The 18,422-nt window shown below is 47.9% G+C and overlaps 1 protein-coding gene across 1 annotated transcript in view; it reads left to right on the top strand.

Moving 5' to 3' along the window:
- The window catches only part of LOC119449424 (beta-galactosidase-like), an 84,030-nt gene that overhangs the window by 35,993 nt on the left and 29,615 nt on the right, over nt 1-18,422 (top strand). The window contains exons 11-14 of the mRNA XM_049665194.1: nt 198-348; nt 10,594-10,657; nt 10,777-10,871; nt 11,407-11,587. Of these exons, the coding sequence (XP_049521151.1) occupies nt 198-348; nt 10,594-10,657; nt 10,777-10,871; nt 11,407-11,587 (491 nt within the window). The remainder of the gene's footprint in view (nt 1-197; nt 349-10,593; nt 10,658-10,776; nt 10,872-11,406; nt 11,588-18,422) is intronic.

Consider the following 18,422-nt stretch of genomic DNA (forward strand, 5'->3'; position numbering starts at 1 on the left):
GACAATGGTATACCTATCCACCCACCCGTCCGTAATTAGCCAGCTAGTCAGTCAGAGTGGGTCGGTCGGTTGGTCAGTCGGTATGCCAGCGTGTACTGTACGAAAGTGCAAAAGGCAAACCTTGGAACGTTCGAAGGCATTGAAGTCAGAGCAGCTGCCGATCTGTGTACTTACTGCACACCTGTCGCGAGACGCAGGTATGTCGAGTGGAGTAGCCATGAACCCGAGGAAGGCCGCTATGACTTCGAGGGTCCTCAAGACCTCGTGCGCTTCCTAAACCTCGCCCAGAGTCACGAATTTCTCGTTCTGCTCAGGATTGGCCCATACATCTGCGCTGAAAGGGATCTGGTGAGTGCTCGTGAGCCAGTGTGCTTATATTTGCTCGGCGTATAAGAAAACACACACAAGGCTCAGTGTGAAGCTCTGCATCGTGAGTTTCTCTCTTCGTGTGTTCCTTCTTCTGCGATAGGGATCCTTTGGATATCTTCAAACTTCTTTAACCGTGTCATGATTACAACATTACACCAACTGGCTCAACCAATTCGCCTCGACTGAAAGGCTGCTGGCCCTAAAAGCCATATGCTAAGCCTTTGAACACACTGCATTTTACAGTTGATAGTGTTCTAATTGCACGTAAGCCGTAGAGATATTTAAAAAATGCTTATAGCTTGCGCGCGCGACCATTAGTGCAAGTACGCTTGATGAAGCAGAATCTATATCTGCCTAAGGTTACGGTGTGTTCAACCGTTCAGAAAGGTTACTCGTACACCCGAGCTTTGCCCGGGACCATTCCATCTCATGTTAGAGTTCGAGGTTATGTTCGTTTTCAAATAACGATTACCTGCAACGCTGTCTTGGTAACTTCACCGGCTGAGACCGACATTAGTCCACTGTAGGACGTTCTCTGCAATCTAAGCCCCGGTGACAGTTTCCTGAAGCAGCACTGACAGGGAGCAGAAGGAACGCGCGTTGTAGAGAAAATCATTTTCGCGCTCTTTAGCTGGGCGAGTCCGTGTGCCCCAAGGACGTTTACATCACACTTTAAATTGAGAGCAGTGATATTAATGGTATCTGGATAAGTTAGCCTATAGGGATATGATTGACATGCATGTCAATCATGCCCGTAGGCGAATTTATGGAGTAGCATGCTGCTCCATGTGCGATCTTGAGGGATGAAAAAAAAATTGTGCAGATCCGATCGGGCACTGTGGGAATAGATGTTATGTGAATCATTTTGCAGGTAGCTGACTATCTAGCATTGTTTAGGGTTCCGCAGAACTTTAATAGGTGGACCAACGCGTTTGTGTAAATCGAGTAGTTGTGTATGTGATGCACGCGTAAGTGTGTGTGACGACAACAGGAAGACGACGACTGCGTTGACGTTGATCGTATGACGGTAACGGCGCGATTTGTACTGCAGCTGTTAGGTGCCAATTTATAGATGACGATTGTTGGGTTTTGCATAGGTACTGGACGGGCGTTAGCAAGCGAAACACAGATTGTCACGTGATGTGCGACTAAGTGTTGTACAATCGTACATACAAAAAATCGGGCTTCTCGGTTCCCTTTCCGTTCGTATGTTTATGCCAGTTCTATGTTAAAACGACGATAGCATTTGTACTACGGCGAAGAAATGATAAAACGTGATCAACCTGGGCGTATCCTGAAGGCGATGCAACGTCGACAGTTTCAATGTAGCGTTGGCTGCTCCGAAGAAAGTACTTAAGAATGTGGGCCGATCCCGGAGACAGCGCCGTCAAGAGCGCCCAAAGCGCGAGTTGTAGCGAGGAAAGAAAAATGAAGAAGTGGCGCGGGACGCACGTCTCCAGACGTCTCCAAGAGCTTTAAGTCGGCTTTGACACGAGAGGAGTATGCGTGCGATCGTGGGGTATCCGGTTCCTTCCTCTCAAAAAGGCAATCACTAATACACGATATGGTTTGTTTATGTTATTAGGACCGTATTCATTATGGAGAAGCCGAATGATCGACAGACATGCCGAGCCACCTCGCTCGACAAGGTCTGTTTTTTGAGAAGAGGCTGCTCGAGTGCGTAGTGTGGTTGCAACCTTTGATCCCGTTCCTGAGTGAATTTCGTATCTGGACGCTTGTGATTGTTTGCCTGATTTTTTAAACTTTCACTGGACTGGCCTATAATGTGTGCATTTGTTTTAGTGTGTATACAAAGGTAACGTAGCTAACTTTTGCATGAATATACTCATAACTTCATGCAATAAAGAAAAAGAAAAGTGCGATCGTGGCTTAGTGGTTAGAGCATTGGGCTGCTGAGCTCGAAGGCAGATGATCGATTGCACTGTCGGTCATGCATCTTTTTTTATTAGAGAGGTCCGAAATGTAACGAGACAGGGAAGACCTACCAACCTCCCACAAAGTGCTTGGGGTGAGGCAAAGAAGGCTTCGCATTAAAACTATGCAGATCTGACGCGCATATTGGAATCTATGTGAAGCGAAACTTTCCTGAAGCAGTTATTTAGATGTTCTAAAAGTAAATGTGGCGTGCACAAGTGTTCTTATTTTCATAGTTTGCAACATGTAATCTCATACGCATTACTGTTCGTGCACCGCACATGTCAACACTTAATTGTCGTCCAATGTTTATCTTTATGGACTACACAGTTCACAAGCGATGCCGGAATGCTGACAGCATGCAGTTCATGCGAATATACACTGTGACACATTGGCGGAGGAGTGATGTCACGAGGACAAAGGCGGTGTAAGATGTTTTAGCTGCGAAGGACATTATGCGCTCGGGCTGTCGGCGTCTCCTGTCGTCGTCGTCACGGTAAAGCAAGCGGCTCGTGCTCGCGCTCGGCACGCGCTCGTGCCACTGCTCCCGCGATCGTCGTCGTCTTCCACAGCTGGCTGCGTTGCCGCTCATCATTCCAGCGTGGAATTTCACTTCTCTCGTCGTAATGGGGAGGCTGCGTTTGCGCGGTTATGAGCCATTGCTTAAGGCAGTATGAACCCATTAACGGTGCATCACTGCATGCTTCGCACCTCCCCAGGTTTCACGTTAGTGCAGCAGCATTTCGCTCAATGGGTCATTTGACACTTACGCATAACGTTTAATTCACCGCTCAAACCGAGCCTACAACATAACTCATGCTAACTGTAATAACTAATAAAAACTAAAACAGTAAGAAACGCGTTCATAATGGCCAAATTGCGGAGGGAGTTAAAGAAAACAATGATGGTTTCGCTAATACTTCATGGTAAAAGACATCATCAAGCCGGAATACAAACTTTTTTTCGATGGCATAGTTATGAAAAGAGATGCATGGGAGAGAGATGTACGACTCGAACGACCATGGAGAGGTTGAATATCATTCCCCCGTTTGTGGCCAAATGGAAACTTGCTCTCGTGCGCACGTGCTGAGTGACGTGGTACACGCGACAACCTTCTGGAAGAGCGACTTCGCGTTAATTGGACACGAGAGAATTATGAGTGCGGTGGGGGCTCAATGTATATGTAATAAAGAAAAAAAATAGTTTTGCCACAATAGAGTATCGGGCTCTTGTGCAGGACGACAGAGGTTCGATCCCATTTTCGGACCCGTATTTCTTTCTGCCATTTTCTTTGTGTAAGCTGTTCGGCAAAACAGCCACAGGAGCAGCAGCAGCTACAGTCAGCAAAGTCCGGGATGGTTTGCCAAGATAGCTTCGCTTTAAAAGAGCACACGCACACGCTAGCAGCACTAAGTGTACTATACATAAAAGTTATTTGAGGCGCGTATCCCACGGGAATGCTATAAGTACATTAGTGGGGCGCAGCACAGGTACAATACACTGTCACAATTGAAGAGCATCTCGCAGCTCAAGTTACGTGTCGTGTGGCATGTTTAGAGCACTGCTCAAACCAGCCCGTGACCTTGTGAAGCGCGCGACTCCATGTGATGTGAGACGCGCCGCGTAGTGTCGATACGTGCACACTTTGCATTGCAGCTGCATATTGGTACACCAGGGGGCACACCATCTAGCAGTTGCACTAAAGGCTTTAAGTTGCATAGGTATACCAGTTCAAGGCGCTGGGACGCGTGTATAGGGCATGTTTCCGCTGCTCCTCAAGCACTGGCGTGGCTCAGTGGTAGAGCTGCTGGCTCCCGCGTAGCGGGCCCGGGTTCGATCCCAGCGGAAAGTTGCTTTTTTTTTTTTACATTCCTGGTGATAGCTGTGACGGACACCGGCGGCGGCGGACAACCTCGCCAACCGAAACGTCTATTGGAATGGGCCCATAACAGCTTACGCAGTAAAACGTTTCAAGTTCATTTGCTGTTCATAACCGGTTCAAATTCATTTGCACAACCGAAGAGTAATTACAGGAAAACAGCATGAATTAATTTGTTTACAAAACCTCGATGCTGCTGCCAATCTGCTCGGAAAGATTACGCATGTTGTTCTTCAGACAGCAAGGAGTTACAAAAGAATTATGCAGATACAACATCCTTGCTGGAATCTATGTGAAACAAAGCTTTAGTGAGGCACGAGAGAGAGGAGAATTTATCGAGGAAACGCAGAGAGTCCTCTAGCCTGCTACTCTGCTCAGAGGAAGAGAAGAAGAATGGGGGCGTGAGGAGTGATGGTGAGGACAGACGGCCGGCTGGGATTATGTCCACGTTCGTGTTCGACGTGCCCGTTCACAGCCGTGAATTATGCCTGTGTTAACTGAAAATTCCAACAGAGCCTTGATGGCTCGCTTCGTTGTCATTATGCCCGACCAAGGTCAGAATAACACTTTTTTCACCTAACGGTCTGTTGGTAATTAGCCCTAAAGAGGAGGTCAATGCAGGTCGTTCATAGGTACACTGGGGACAAGCAACAAGTATGTGCTCCACTGTATCGGGTAGGTTGCATGCATCATATTCTGGCGCGTCCACCCGTCAGATGTGATGCAACTATTGTCGCGTAAGCGCAACATGTAGTCTGCCCCCCCCCCCCCCCCCCCCTCCCTTTTTGGACGCGATACGATGAAACCCGTACTAGCGGTGCTGCTACTTGTAAAATCACTGGAAGATGGGGTGTATTTAGGTAGAATAGTTGAACCAGAAGTGCAGGCAATGCATGGATAAAAAGCTACAGAAAAGGTGGCCAACCTGAACCGAAAACCACTATTTCTTTCTTTTCGGTTTTGCTCTAGAATTAAAAAAAAAAAAAAAATGTGACGTTCTGGTTCAGTTTCGCGGTTCGGGCAAAAATAACGTTTCTTTTTTTTCGGTTTTTTCCAGTTGGATACCCTTGTTTATTCACCCGCGCGCGCTCTTTCCTGTGCCTTGCCAGTTCCTTATCCTGTCCTTCAGGAACTTTCTTCTCGAGAGCTTGGCGACACACAAACTCTTTCTCGAGTTCGGCGGCCCTAGAAACAGTGTCGATGCCCCGGTCTGTCCTGCACCAAAAATTTAACGTTTTCAGGCAGCTGGCGGAAGAACTGCTCCAAACCGAAGGACTCTACCACTTTGTCGTGGTCGGCAAAAGATCCGGCTTATTTCAGCGAATCCCTCATGCTGGTCATCAACGTGTCCGCGAACTCGGCGTAAGACTCGCTTCTGTCCTTTTTCGGCCCCCCTGATCTTCCGCCGGTATGCCCCTGCCGATAGCCTGTACGTTTTCAATAGACTCGATTTGACTTTGTCGTAGTCTTTTGAATCGCCTTTCTCTATGCTGGCTATTACGTCGGCTATCTCACACGGCAACAACGTCTGCAGGCGTTGCGGCCAGGTGTCTTAAAAATCCGGCTTCTAGCACGTGCACTCGAAGAAACTTATGCTCTCCGACTTTATGCGGCTACATCAGGTCCTTCACCTTGCGCAGTCTGCGCTCCCCTTCGCTCGACATAGGGCTAACACCCTTTGCATTTTGGGCCCTCTGTAACTAAATCTCTAGGAGCTTCATCTCAAGTCGTTCCTACCGTGTTTCCTGTGATAAGCGCTTACGCTCCTCTTTTGCTTCACATTCTAAGCGCTAGCGATCTCTTGCTTCACGTTTAAAAGTTCGCGCTCCTAAAGTTCCTGTTTTAAGCGAAGCTTTATAGGCTCACAAGTTTCGGCGGCGGCGGTGGTGGTGGTGGTGTCACGCTTAATAGTGGGCCGATCCTGGTGATAGCCCAGAAAGGGTCCTAGCTCAATGGCACATACACCTGTCATGTGGGCCGATCCTGGTGATAGTGCAGAAAGGGCCCAAGCTCAATGGCACATACCCCTTTGGGCTCGGGGAACTGTATCGCGCCCTTGAACTACCCTTGTCACACGTGGGACCCAAAGAGACAAAATCACCAACCCTTCTCCTGTCGAGAAAATGGGGGTAATGGAAGCTTGTCATCCAATTCTAGCATGGGAGCTTCCGAAGCCCTGGCGAAATGTCTGCGAAAAGCCGCGGACCCCGAGTTGCGGGAGCGCGATGTTGAGGCCAGATGTCAACGAAGAACCTCCGACCTTGAGTTTAGGGCAAACGAAGCGGAACGCCTGCGAAAGTGTAGTCTTGCCAGAAGCTTCGCTTACCCCCATTTTCTCGACAGGGGAAGAGCTCTGAAGTTTTTATTTTTCTCTCCTCAGTGCTTTCTAAGCAGTCTGATAGTTCTTCGTCGTCTGTTCCGACTGCATTGATTGCCTCAATGACCTCTCGTCTCTTTGCCCCAGAAATTTCTAGGCCCAGCCATCTGGCCAATTATTTCTAGCCATTTCGGTTTCTTTAATGTATTCAGCTTTCTGGAAGCCCTTAGTGTTGCTAATTCTTCACGTACTCTACAAACACGCGTCAACGGTTATAATACAATCGCCTCTCTATACGACCAAAAATACACGCAAGGTCGTCTGATATCTTAGTGAAGAAAATCCATGCACTCATCAATTGCAGTCACGAATTTCGCGAAGTTCATTCCGAGGTTGCCATCCAATGAGCGTAGCTGATGCCAGGACGAAGTGTGGGAGGTCCCACTGCTGCCACCAATGTTACGGCGTCGGATCCTCGAACCTCGCGCTTGCCGTTCAACGTTATACGATGTAGTAGGTGACAGACGGTGACGGGCCATGGACGACAGGAGGCAAGGTACTAGAGGAGGGACGAGAACGCTGCTGTTGCAAAAGCTTTAGGATTTGTTTGTGTTGATTGCCGGAGAGATGAGAAGAGACCAGAGAAATTTACATGGTGGAGCCGCTTATATATATATGCTAGAGAAACCTAAAATGTTCATAGTTGGAAGCCATTGTCCGCCGCAGGGCAGGAGCCCTGTGCATCCTCTCAGATGACGGTACAGCGCCTCTCTTGGTGGGCGAGGGGGTTACACGAAGTCCTTTCTCCCGGGTGACCCTAAACACAATAAAATGCAATGAAGGGTATAGCAGTTGAGGTCGGCGGACAAGCACTACATGCCACGCCCAAACATACCAGCCGTGTCACGCACCACACTTTGCTGGTTTTAAAGTGGCGAGTCATCACAGCACACACCTCTCATCAACATATTTTCCTCGACAAGCATCGTACATGGCGGGATTTTCTGGGTGGCGTGCCGCATCACTGTAAAGAACTTGTAAGTCTGTAGTGCCATCGCCAAAGACGCGTGTCATGGCCTGAACTCGGGCACGTCGACGGCAGGCATGGCGGTGGGGATTCATGTTGCGCGGAATCGGAGCCACATTAATGAGAGCGCGAATATTAGGAGCGAGTTTATGTTGCGGCACCTGTGTGGGTTTTTCAGGAATGGGGTAGCCAAGACGAGAGAGGATGGCGCAACCCTGACAGGTTTGCCTAAGACGCTGGAGCTGACTGTTGTGCTGGGCCTCGAGCAGTTCGGTTATGGTGTTGTGGACAGCAAGCTGAAGAAGGCGTCGTGTAGAAGCGTGTGTAGAAGCCGCCTTCACCGCCGTCCGTAGAAGGACGCCCATCTTTTCGGTTTGCGTAAGCGTGAGATTATGATAGTAATTGCCCATCATACGAAGATCAGATGCATGCCCTTCTGACTGCTTCCGGACAATTAAATATCAGGCTTTTTGCAGAAGAGAAATCCTTGGACCGTGGCCACGTGCGTCTGCGATGTGCAAAGCTACAAAAGCGTTGCTGCGGTTTCTTGAGATGCAACTAGCTGCCTATATATAACTGCTTGTGACGAACTGAACGATGAACTTTTCGTTGCACCATAACAAATGCAAATTTATTTCAAAATAATTTCCCGCGTCGCAATCCCTCTCTCTACTTACACAATCGTAAGCGTCCCAGTGGAATGCGTTCTAGCGTATAAGTACTTTGGCATAACCCTGTCCCCACAACCTTTCCTGGGCTGCGCATGCGACTAACGTAATTTCGTCATCTAACAAGACCCTAGGGTTCATGACACGTCACCTTCGTCATGCTCCGCAGCACGTCAAACTACTCGCATACAAATCATTTAATAAATAATAATAATAAATTATGGGGTTTTACGTGCCAAAACCAGTTCTGATTATGAGGCACGCCGTAGTGGGGGACTCCGGAAATTTAGACCACCTGGGGTTCTTTAACGTGCACCTAAATCTAAGTACACGGGTGTTTTTGCATTTCGCCCCCATCGAAATGCGGCCGCCGTGGCCGGGATTTGATCCCGCGACCTCGCGCTCAGCAGCCGAACACCATAGCCACTGAGCAACCACGGCGGGTACAAATCATTTGTCAAACCACAACTGGAATATGCCGCCGCCATCTGGAACCCTCACCAAACATATATCATCAATGCACTCGAATCAGTTCAAAATCGTGCGACTAGATTCATCCATTCTTCATATAACATCGGCATTTCACGCTTAAAGACAAAATCTAGTTTTACATCTCTTGCTTTTCGTCGTCGTATCGCCACGCTATCTCTTTATCACAGATACTTTTACACTTCGCTAAGCTGCCCACTTTACATCACGCCATCATCTTCACGCATGTCACAGCGCACCCCAGCCATAGACTGCAAGTTGCTCGTCCTCGCACACGAACTGTCACATTTCAGGCTTCATTTTTATTGCGATAGCAATTATATGGACACTTCAACCGGATTTCTGCCGTCAGCGTCGCCGTCGCCGTGAGGTTCCCTATAGATAAAATCTTCGCTGCGCGCCGTATGCCCGAGCGGAAGCGTGCGGGGACGCGCGTTAGCACGGAGAGCGAACGCACTCAATCTCCCACGCGCAAGCAAGGAAGCGGGAAGCCAGCGCCGGAGGAAGCGGGGGGGGGGGGGGGGGGGGGGACGCCCTTCTACTTTGCCAACAACAACCGCGCACGTCGCTCGCTCGCACCGTCGCTTATCTCCACACGGCTCTGACATTTATGCGCCGTGCATTCGCCGCTCAGTTTCCGTTGAAGCGATAGACCGCACGTACCTTCGCCCGTTGCTGCGGCGTATGCGCTTGCTGCCAGCGTTTCGACAGTCGTCGTCTGCAGTCATTCAGTGTGATCTATTCATGTTTGTTTGTGCGCGCTCACACCACGCTTGTTCAATCAGTTAGTAATAGTCGGGCCACATTTTCCAACGTACGCTACACATGCAATGCTGCTCGGATCGGCAGTGCAGCGCTACAGGTGTGTCCCTTCGCACGCGCTGCCCACGGGAAGCGCTTCTCATCAACACCACCGTTTCACACGCGCCTTCTCGTGGTCATCGAGTCTCTCTTCATGTCGGTCTACTTACGCCGCAGCACACCTGCTTACTTAATCAGCTCATGTTTACTACAATTCATATTGCTACCAAAGCCACTCACCTTACTTCGTATGACATTGCTGTGTTGCTATCGCATTCATTGCTTCGCCCTTAGGGCGAAACTGTGACATTTTTTCCTCTGGCTGCCAGAGACTGGAACGACCTACCCTTCAATGCCGCTGCCATCACATGTCATTCAGAATTCTTAGAAACTGTTCGAACTTGTATTTCACCGTAACACCTGCATTTCCTTGTGTAAACATGTTTACAACCCCTTATGTAATACCCCGAACGGGGTTTTTAAGGTAATAAAATGAAATGAAATGTGTGTGCGTGCATACTGTGAAATTCTCTGTCTTCTCATGTTTCAGTCCCATTTCCTCCTCCCCCAGTGCACTGCATACAGCCAACCGGGCTCAACCTTGTTAATTTCCATGCCTTTCCCACATCACCTCTCTCTTTTTCTCACAACACTGCGCTGGATCTGCGTGTTTCTATAGATGAAGTTATACCTGTCAAAAGCGACTGGTCTTCTTTAATGATGATGAACTGAAGTGATTACTTGAGCAGAGGTGACACGCTGCCCCTTACTTGGGGCTTTTGGCTTGAACACAATTGAAGACCGAGATGAAGCATGCGTTGTCCTAATCATAAGCATAGAAAAATTAGCATGGGCCATGGCTTCTGCTCAAAATGCTATGCGACCATGCCCTGCGCGGAAGTCGAAAGCAAAAGTCGATATTCCTTGGCTACTTTTAAGCAAAAGCTCGAAACAACCAAATTTACCCTTCTTGTTGGCTTTACAATCATACCACATTGGAAAACCGACAAATTGCGCGTATGTTTTGTGGTTTTGCTTCTCTTTCCTAAATTTTGACATGCCAGGATTGGTTTTTCTTCGCATTTGTCATGTTACGATTATTTTACAGGGTGGACTGCCTTACTGGTTGCTGTCAAGAAATGCCTCCATTCGTCTTCGTACTATGGATCCAGGTAAACGCCGCCATTCATGTGTCAGGGCAGCCGTCTCGGGTAAAAAAGTACTATTCAGTGAATGTTAGTCGATTTCATTGAGGCGTAGGGAAGGTCACTGTTAGTGATATTCATTACAGAATACACCAATCCCGTTCAAAGGTACTTCTCAAAGCTACTTCCGCTGATACAACCACTTCTATACGCCAACGGAGGGCCCATTATAGCTGTACAGGTCAGTATCATGTGCATGTACGGTAAGGTAAACATGCCCTATTAACGTTCTCCGCCCATTTTCGCTCTCCACTCTAACGCGAACGCTGTCTGTGTACGGTGACGTGGTCATCGCATATACCGCCACCAGCTCGGCATGAATGTTCTTGTCATTGCGTCCCTTCAAATGCAGAAAGTGGATCACGTACTGCTTGTGACTTTCCTAATGGACGCTGCCAATTTTGTATTTTAATACCTTAGTGGTGTTCCACGGTACTAAATAAAACACAATTCTTTATATTTCGCTAAAGCTACAGAGACGTGCGCTCATTGTGATGCCTATCGTGTACGCCTGTTCCAAATTTATGGTGCCGATAATACGAGCTTTACGAACGCCCCTCGTAACGCGCATGGGCGCCGCAGTTATAGGATCGGCCACTCGGCGCAATTACTAAAATCGAGTGGAAAATTAAATGGGTCGCTACAAAATACAACCACAGAGTGTTATTTCTTTCTTTTATTCTTTTTTTATTTTTGTCATTGGCGACTCCTTGCAGATTGAGAACGAGTACGGCAGCTACAAGGCATGTGACTTCGAGTACATGGCCTGGTTGCGAGACCTAGTGCGCCATTACCTGCGCTACGACGTCATCCTTTACACCACAGACGGTTCCGGAGATAGTTTCCTCAAGTGCGGCAAAGTCGACGGTGCCTACACAACTGTTGATTTCGGTCCAAGTACGTAAAACATGAAAGCGTAACGCGCGGAATTCTCAGCTTCTACCAAATATTCATTTATCAAGCATGCAAAGTACAGACGCCGTCACCCTTCATCCGAGCCTTCTTGCTTCTCCTGTGGGAGGTGCTGTAAGTTTTCTGCTTGAGTTGCTTTGATCGTGCTAGCTTAATGCGTCTTCCTTCCAAAGCATTCGACGTTTGATCCTTACATCACGTGTTTGTTAAACTTGAGCTGCTATACAGGGTATGTCCGAAAATTAATGTCAGTGAGTCCATTAAAAATAAATTATTGATCAGATCGCTACAACACATTAAAATGTTTCAAAATAGGCTCCTTCTGCGTCGTTACATCGCTTCTAGCGAGATTTCCAGGCATCGAAGGCGTCACGGTAGGCCTCCTTAGGAATGTTCTTTAGAGGCTTGGTGCAAGCCTCTTTGACTTTGCCAACTGTCCTGAAATGATGTTCTTTATTCATGGGAATTTTCAAGCGCGGAAAGAAGAAGCCTGGGAGAGCCACGCCAGGACTGTAGGGTAGCTGGGGAACCGTTGGCACCTTTCAATCGGCCAGGAAGCGGGTCATGAGGAAGGCGGCGCGGGCTGACGCGTTGTCATGGTGAAGCTTCCAATCACCCCCGATGTCAGGCCGGGCGCGATGAATCCTTCGTTTGAGTCTCTTGACCACTTTCACGTAGAATTTGGCGTTGACTGATCTGCCATGTGGTACAAACTCATGGTCGACGATCCCGCTGATGTCAAAGAACACAATGAGCGTGGCCTTTGACTTGCTCATTCTGGCCTTCTCGAGGCGAGAGGACGCCGAGCTGTACCACTCGGCATTTTGCCTTTTTCTTTCAGGGATCGTATTCAAACACCCAAGACTCGTCACCTGTGATGACATCGTCTAAAAAGTGGTGGTCACTTTCACACAACTCCTACAGTTCCTGGCCCGTTTCAACTCGGCTTGATTTTTGGTCATCCATTAACATTTTGCGCACAATCTTCGCGCACACTTTTCGCATCTGAAAATTATTCGTCAAAATCTCGTGAGCGGTACTTTTGGAATGTTTACTGTCTGTACCACTAAACGGACACTGAAACAAGGGTTTGAGTACAAAAGATCTCTCACAAGCGTCACATTTTCGTCGGTGATGGTTGTTGATGGCGGCCCAGCGCGGGCTTCGTCGCTGACCTCATCACGATCTTCTAAAAAGGCCTTGTGCCGCCGGTAGACTTGATGTCCTGCCAAACAATTATCACCAAAAGCTGTTTTTAACACAGGAAAAGTTTGCACTGTGGACTTGCCCAGTTTCCCACAAAACTCGATAGCAATCCTTTGTTCCAACGAGCGCTGCATTACGGCTTGCACGGGAAATGAAAACGAGTTTCACGGAAAAGCCTGTCCTTACTCTCGAGATGGTCGTAGATGACTGTGTGGCCGCATGTGCGTCAGCAAACTACCCCCTCCACCAATACCAACCGGTCCTAGCGCGCTGCGACGTACAGTGGCTTCACAATATAATCGCTGACATTACTTTTCGGACTAACCCTGTATTACTCGGGTTAAGTTCGACGGCGGCTGTACAGTCATGGTCAAAATTTCGCAGAACGCCACGTATGACCGCGCAACCGGAGCGAGCTCGATCTGCTGTCGCGGCGCTGTTGTCGCCGGCTGCGAGGATACCGAGGGTGATGGGTTTGGATACTCGCCCTTTCTCTCTACTCTAGTCCCATGATGATGTAGCGACGAAAAATATGGCGTGTAATCATGCCTGCTTACTTGGCGTGCGTATACCTGCCGTGTGAGGATGCTTGCGACGAGCACCAGTACTCCTCAGCACAGTAGTGTCGGTAATAGGAACAGTTTCCAGAAATGCAAGAAATTAACGCTGCTCATTTTTACAGCGTAATGAACTCCAGCCGATTTCACGCGGAAAAACGAAGTTGAGCAGCTGAAGAGCGCAATGGACACGCCCTCTGTAGACGCTGTTGTGCCTGGCGGTCCCTCGGGGCATAGGATGCCTCACCGACAGATGTGCAGCTGTGGAGTTCTGTTCACGCTTCATCGTTTCTCGAGGCCGGGGAGCGTCACCTTCACCTAGGACTAATGGACGAGCAATTAGACCCCAAACTACACTGAGAAATCGGCCTCGTGCGTCGCTAAAACGGCAACGTCGCTCTTGGTGTGTTTCTGTGAAGTACCGGCACCCGCCCGGACTACGACAGGGCTCAGCGGTAGCTTCCGCGAAGGCCAGTCTCCTGATTAACAAGCTGACCGTCACGAAGAGGCCACCAATTCTTGCAAGGGGCCATCGTCAAGCTTTTTGGTGGGAACAGCTTCGACATTTCGTTCCCAAGGTGCCATCCATTGTCTGGTATGCGGGGGCGATCGAGCAACATTGGAGGCGGAGCCTGGCGGAACGGTGCCACATCATGGGCGGGATTTTTCGAACTGTCGACAACTGTGATTTGACGAAAAGAACCAGTGTGAATTCCCTCGACGAGTGAAAGGGGGAAATGAACTGATAAAAAGCGGGGCTTGGGCGTTGTGCAGAGCTCGGAGACGTAAATGCTAGGACATGCAAAGACGTTATTTCCTCTTGATTGCTTTTGCCATAGCCATACATTTGAAAATGACTCGATATAGTAATCATAGACGAGTAAATGCGCAAATTAGACTAACTTTTTAAGCAAGAATGCCATGCTATTGAAGCGCGCCATCCGAGAAGCTGAAAACCGCTTCCAGAAATGCAGAAATGCGTGCATGTAGACGGCTCCAAGAATCACGGAACCCTTCGTGCAAAATACCATGTACAGTTGTATATAAAACCCTTTTCTCATCTCTTGGACCATCTCGCTGGATCTCTCCTTCTCCCGACACGGCACCTTCCATGGAAACTTCGTGGCCACTCGGACCCTCGGACTTCGCAACAATGTCCATGAGCGACGTGACATTTTGCGCCTCACCATGGAGCGAGCATGAAGCAACTGAGATCGCGGCTTGATAAGACCGCCCGCTTGATACCCGCCCACCACAATCAATCACGTCACACATGGGCGTCTACAAAGGGCACGCCCATTGCGGTCTGAAAAGTTCTGCTTTCTTGGGTGAAATTTGCCTGAAACTCATCACGCTGTAAAAATTAACTTTTTGTATTTCTGGAAGCGGTTTTCAGCTTCTCGGATGGCGCGCTTCAATAGCATGGCATTCTTTCTTAAAAAGTTAGTGTAATTTGCGCATTTACTCGTCTATGATTACTATATCGAGTCATTTTCAAATGTATGACTATGGCAAAAGCAATCAAGAGGAAATAATTAAATTAGCTCACCTTTCCTATTTTTAAGAAACTTCCGACGCATTTCGCGAAGCACCCGGTATTTGTGGATATAAATGCGTGCCCCACGTAACTTGAGCCAAAATTTATATATGTACAAGTGCCACGGAGCTGGACTCAACCAAGGTAATGTTGTTTGCCGTCGCTTGGAGCAAGTCAGCCAATTTGTTGTATTGCCCCAAATTATCTAATTAGTTGTTATTAATCAATTAAAATTATTAACTAATATATTCAGAGCCAACGTATCAATGACAAAATTGTAGACCATCCTGAAAAATTCGCGTTCCAGCTTTCGATCTGCTCCTCAATACGTGCTACATAAAAGCTTTTTCCAAGGACCGGCTAGCCCGTGATATGGCCAGGGCCCACGGGCTTTTTTCAGGACTGCAGGAAAACTTTTTCTAGTTGCAGAGTACTTTTCGCGGGCTTCTCTCAGTCTTGGAAAAGACTTTTTCTAGTCGCACGGTACTTTTCGCGGGATTCTCTCGGGCTTGGAAAAAAAAAACTTTATATTGCCCCGGAATGGATATGTCACTGGGACGCAAACCACTTGTTTATTTTTTAAAATTTTATTTTGTGGTATACATGGTGGATCCCCGGTCCCGGCTAGGGGAAGGCGAGACCGCGCACGCAGCAAAGGAGACCCTAGGCGAAGCTCTCCGGAATGAGCAAATGACATTTATTAAGCTGGGGTTCGATACAACGCAAGGTTAACAACACGACCGAATCTGAATCGCTATACAACATGGCCAAATGGTCGCCGGTACCTGGCCGCTAACGGCGCACCGCGACAGAAAGAACAAAGGACAAGGAACTCAGCCTCGAGAGGCCCACTACCCCGACGGTTCGCCGGCCGCCGCCGGCCGAGAGGAACACGCGTACGCACCTTCCAACACCTACAGATGTGGTCTCCTCGGGCTTCGTCTTGCGCGCCCGCAGCCAGAGCGCACGAAAGCAAGGCCTCGAATCCCGCCAAAAAGTCACCCAATAGGCAAAGTCCGTTCATCTCCCCCCGCGCGTGCGCAAAATGTGCGATGCTTGCAACTTTTTTACACCAGCTCATTTTCAAGTGCTCTTTTGTAATTAATGGCTTTCTTGCGTTTCTTGGTGGTTTGAGTTTGTTAAGATGAAAGGGATGTTTATAAATATTAACAACTACATTAATAAGTTCCCCATATACCTCATTCACATCAGCCTTATTTAAATCAGAAGAGCAATATTGCAGCATTATCTCTCGTTTGAAAGCCCGCTTTCTGCAATATACTGAACAGTGAAACTATCTACATCCTCGCATCTCGTGACTCGTTCATTTCTGCACGGTGCATTAACAGGGCAGTGATCCCTGAATCCACTGTATCAGAGTTATAAATAACGCTTTCAAAGTTTGTCACTAAAAGGCCAAGACACGATAACGTAGAACATGTAATGCCAGTTGGTGGGATAATTAAATTTTTCGAACCATACGCAGATAATAGTGCATCAAGTTCCTTAGAAGCATGACTGTCTTTGAAAATATATGTATTGAAAATAGCACCACATACAAAGCGAAAAGTTTGGTTATAGTGAAAGTGAAGGATTCGTGAAATTTCACAAAACGCACACGATTCCCGCCTGGTGTGCGCCAGACCACGGAAATTATTTCAATACCACTTGAAACTGTTGGGATTTCGTAATCATCTGTTGACACGCTGTACTCGCACACCAATTCTCATTTTCCGCGTTTTTTTACGAGAAACACCATGTCCCCACCGCGTTTGTTCGAATGATCGAGATAGATGCTGTCGTATTCACAGAGTTCTATACTTGCTGCTAGTTGCATACGATGTTTCGGATAACATGATTTCAAGTTATAACAGAAACCAGTCAAAAAGAAGTGTGAGTCATCCTCTTTTTGTTCGCAAGCGAACGAGTGTTGATGTGCAGAACCGATTGACATGATGGGTAATAAAGCTTGATTGCCGATGGTGAAGTTCAACACTCGAGAGTCGGCATTGTTATCCATCTTAAAGAACCGATACGCAGTATAAGTCGGGAAAAAGGGGGACCAAGGGAAAAAAAAAAAAAAAACGTTTTAGTTCAAGTTGTTACCGGCACCGCTGCGACTGCGGGCCTTGAATATACTTTATGAATGTCATGTTCATTCGGAACGTGTAGAGCAGGGGCGCTGTCACTTTGCTTTGCATAGATTTTCCCATTGTACGACCAGACCAATTTCCAGTTGTTCTCGTATTTCTGCTTGACAGCAAGTGAAAGAAGGTTTTTTAGTGAAGGACAAAAGTGCTTGTTCACGTAAACTGGACTTCCTCTAACCATTACCGACGTCCTTGTTCGTGAAACAAGCTTTCTATTCTTTTTTAAAACGTTTTTTGCATGCTGTCCATCTTCGCATGGGACTGGCCGACGATGCTGCCTTAGCTTGGCTTGGTACACGATGGCAGGTCTCGAGGTCGCTTTTTGCTCGTTTATGGCATCGCCAATCTTTGAGATCGACAGCCGATTCGTTTTCTTCCTTGAAGACTCCTTGTATTTCTACGGTTGCGTTCCTCGAGTACTGCTCCGTGTGAACAAGGCGGGTTTCGAGGCGCCGGGTTTTGCTTTCAAGTGACCCGGCCGGCACGAAGCACATCGTTCTCGGTTTCGAGATTCGTGTTCTTTGCAACCGCGCCCGTTCGGTTTCTTGCTCTATTGCACTGCGGGCATACTCAAGGCTCTGCATTATATGCCTGTGTTCGTTCCTTAGTTCGCGAATTTCATTACGCAAGTCCCTTTCGCGAGCATCACGAGAAGTTTTCGTTTCTTGCATTACAACACTGAGGGGCATGAGCCTTAAATGTAGTTAGATACGTTGTAATTCTCTTTGCACATAGATGTGTCATCAACGTTCTTTCCTCGGCAAGCATCATACATCGCATGGGCTGGAATTTTGTATATTACCCCTTCGGCATTCTGTGGAACTTCATGGCAATGCACCGGCGTAACTGAATGGACACAATTTTTTGGAAATTACCTTTCGATATATCGGCCGAGTATTAGAAAGTTTACAGGGCCGAGTGGGAGCTCCCTTCTGACAACACGAGTATTTACGGCACTTGGTATACGGGCTGCGTTACAACAGTGTTTTGGTCAAGGATCAGCAGTGAAGTCACATGACAGGAGCGAATCGTTTTGCATTCTCCCGGCAGAAGCCACATTGAGTTGAAGAAGAGGCGCCAAATTTAAACCATAAAGCAATTTATTACAGCTGGCGTTGGAACTTGGAACATTAATGGTAGAGCGAGTGTCATTAGATAGCTTTAGAATAGGGGTCCCAAAAAAGTGACAGATGTCAGCTAGCACGAAATCCGGCTCAATTCGTGGAAACGCGTAAGTTCGTAAGCTAGGGGAAGTGAATGAGGTTATCGCTTTCTCTCAACTAACGTGTGTAATGAAGACTGGTTCATTAGACGCCGCTGATTCCGCATTCGATTGTCAATTTCATGGCTCGTAGCCCTAATACGGATTA

Source organism: Dermacentor silvarum, chromosome 4 (genome assembly GCF_013339745.2).
Source record: "Dermacentor silvarum isolate Dsil-2018 chromosome 4, BIME_Dsil_1.4, whole genome shotgun sequence".
Classification (NCBI taxonomy): Eukaryota; Metazoa; Arthropoda; class Arachnida; order Ixodida; family Ixodidae; genus Dermacentor; species Dermacentor silvarum.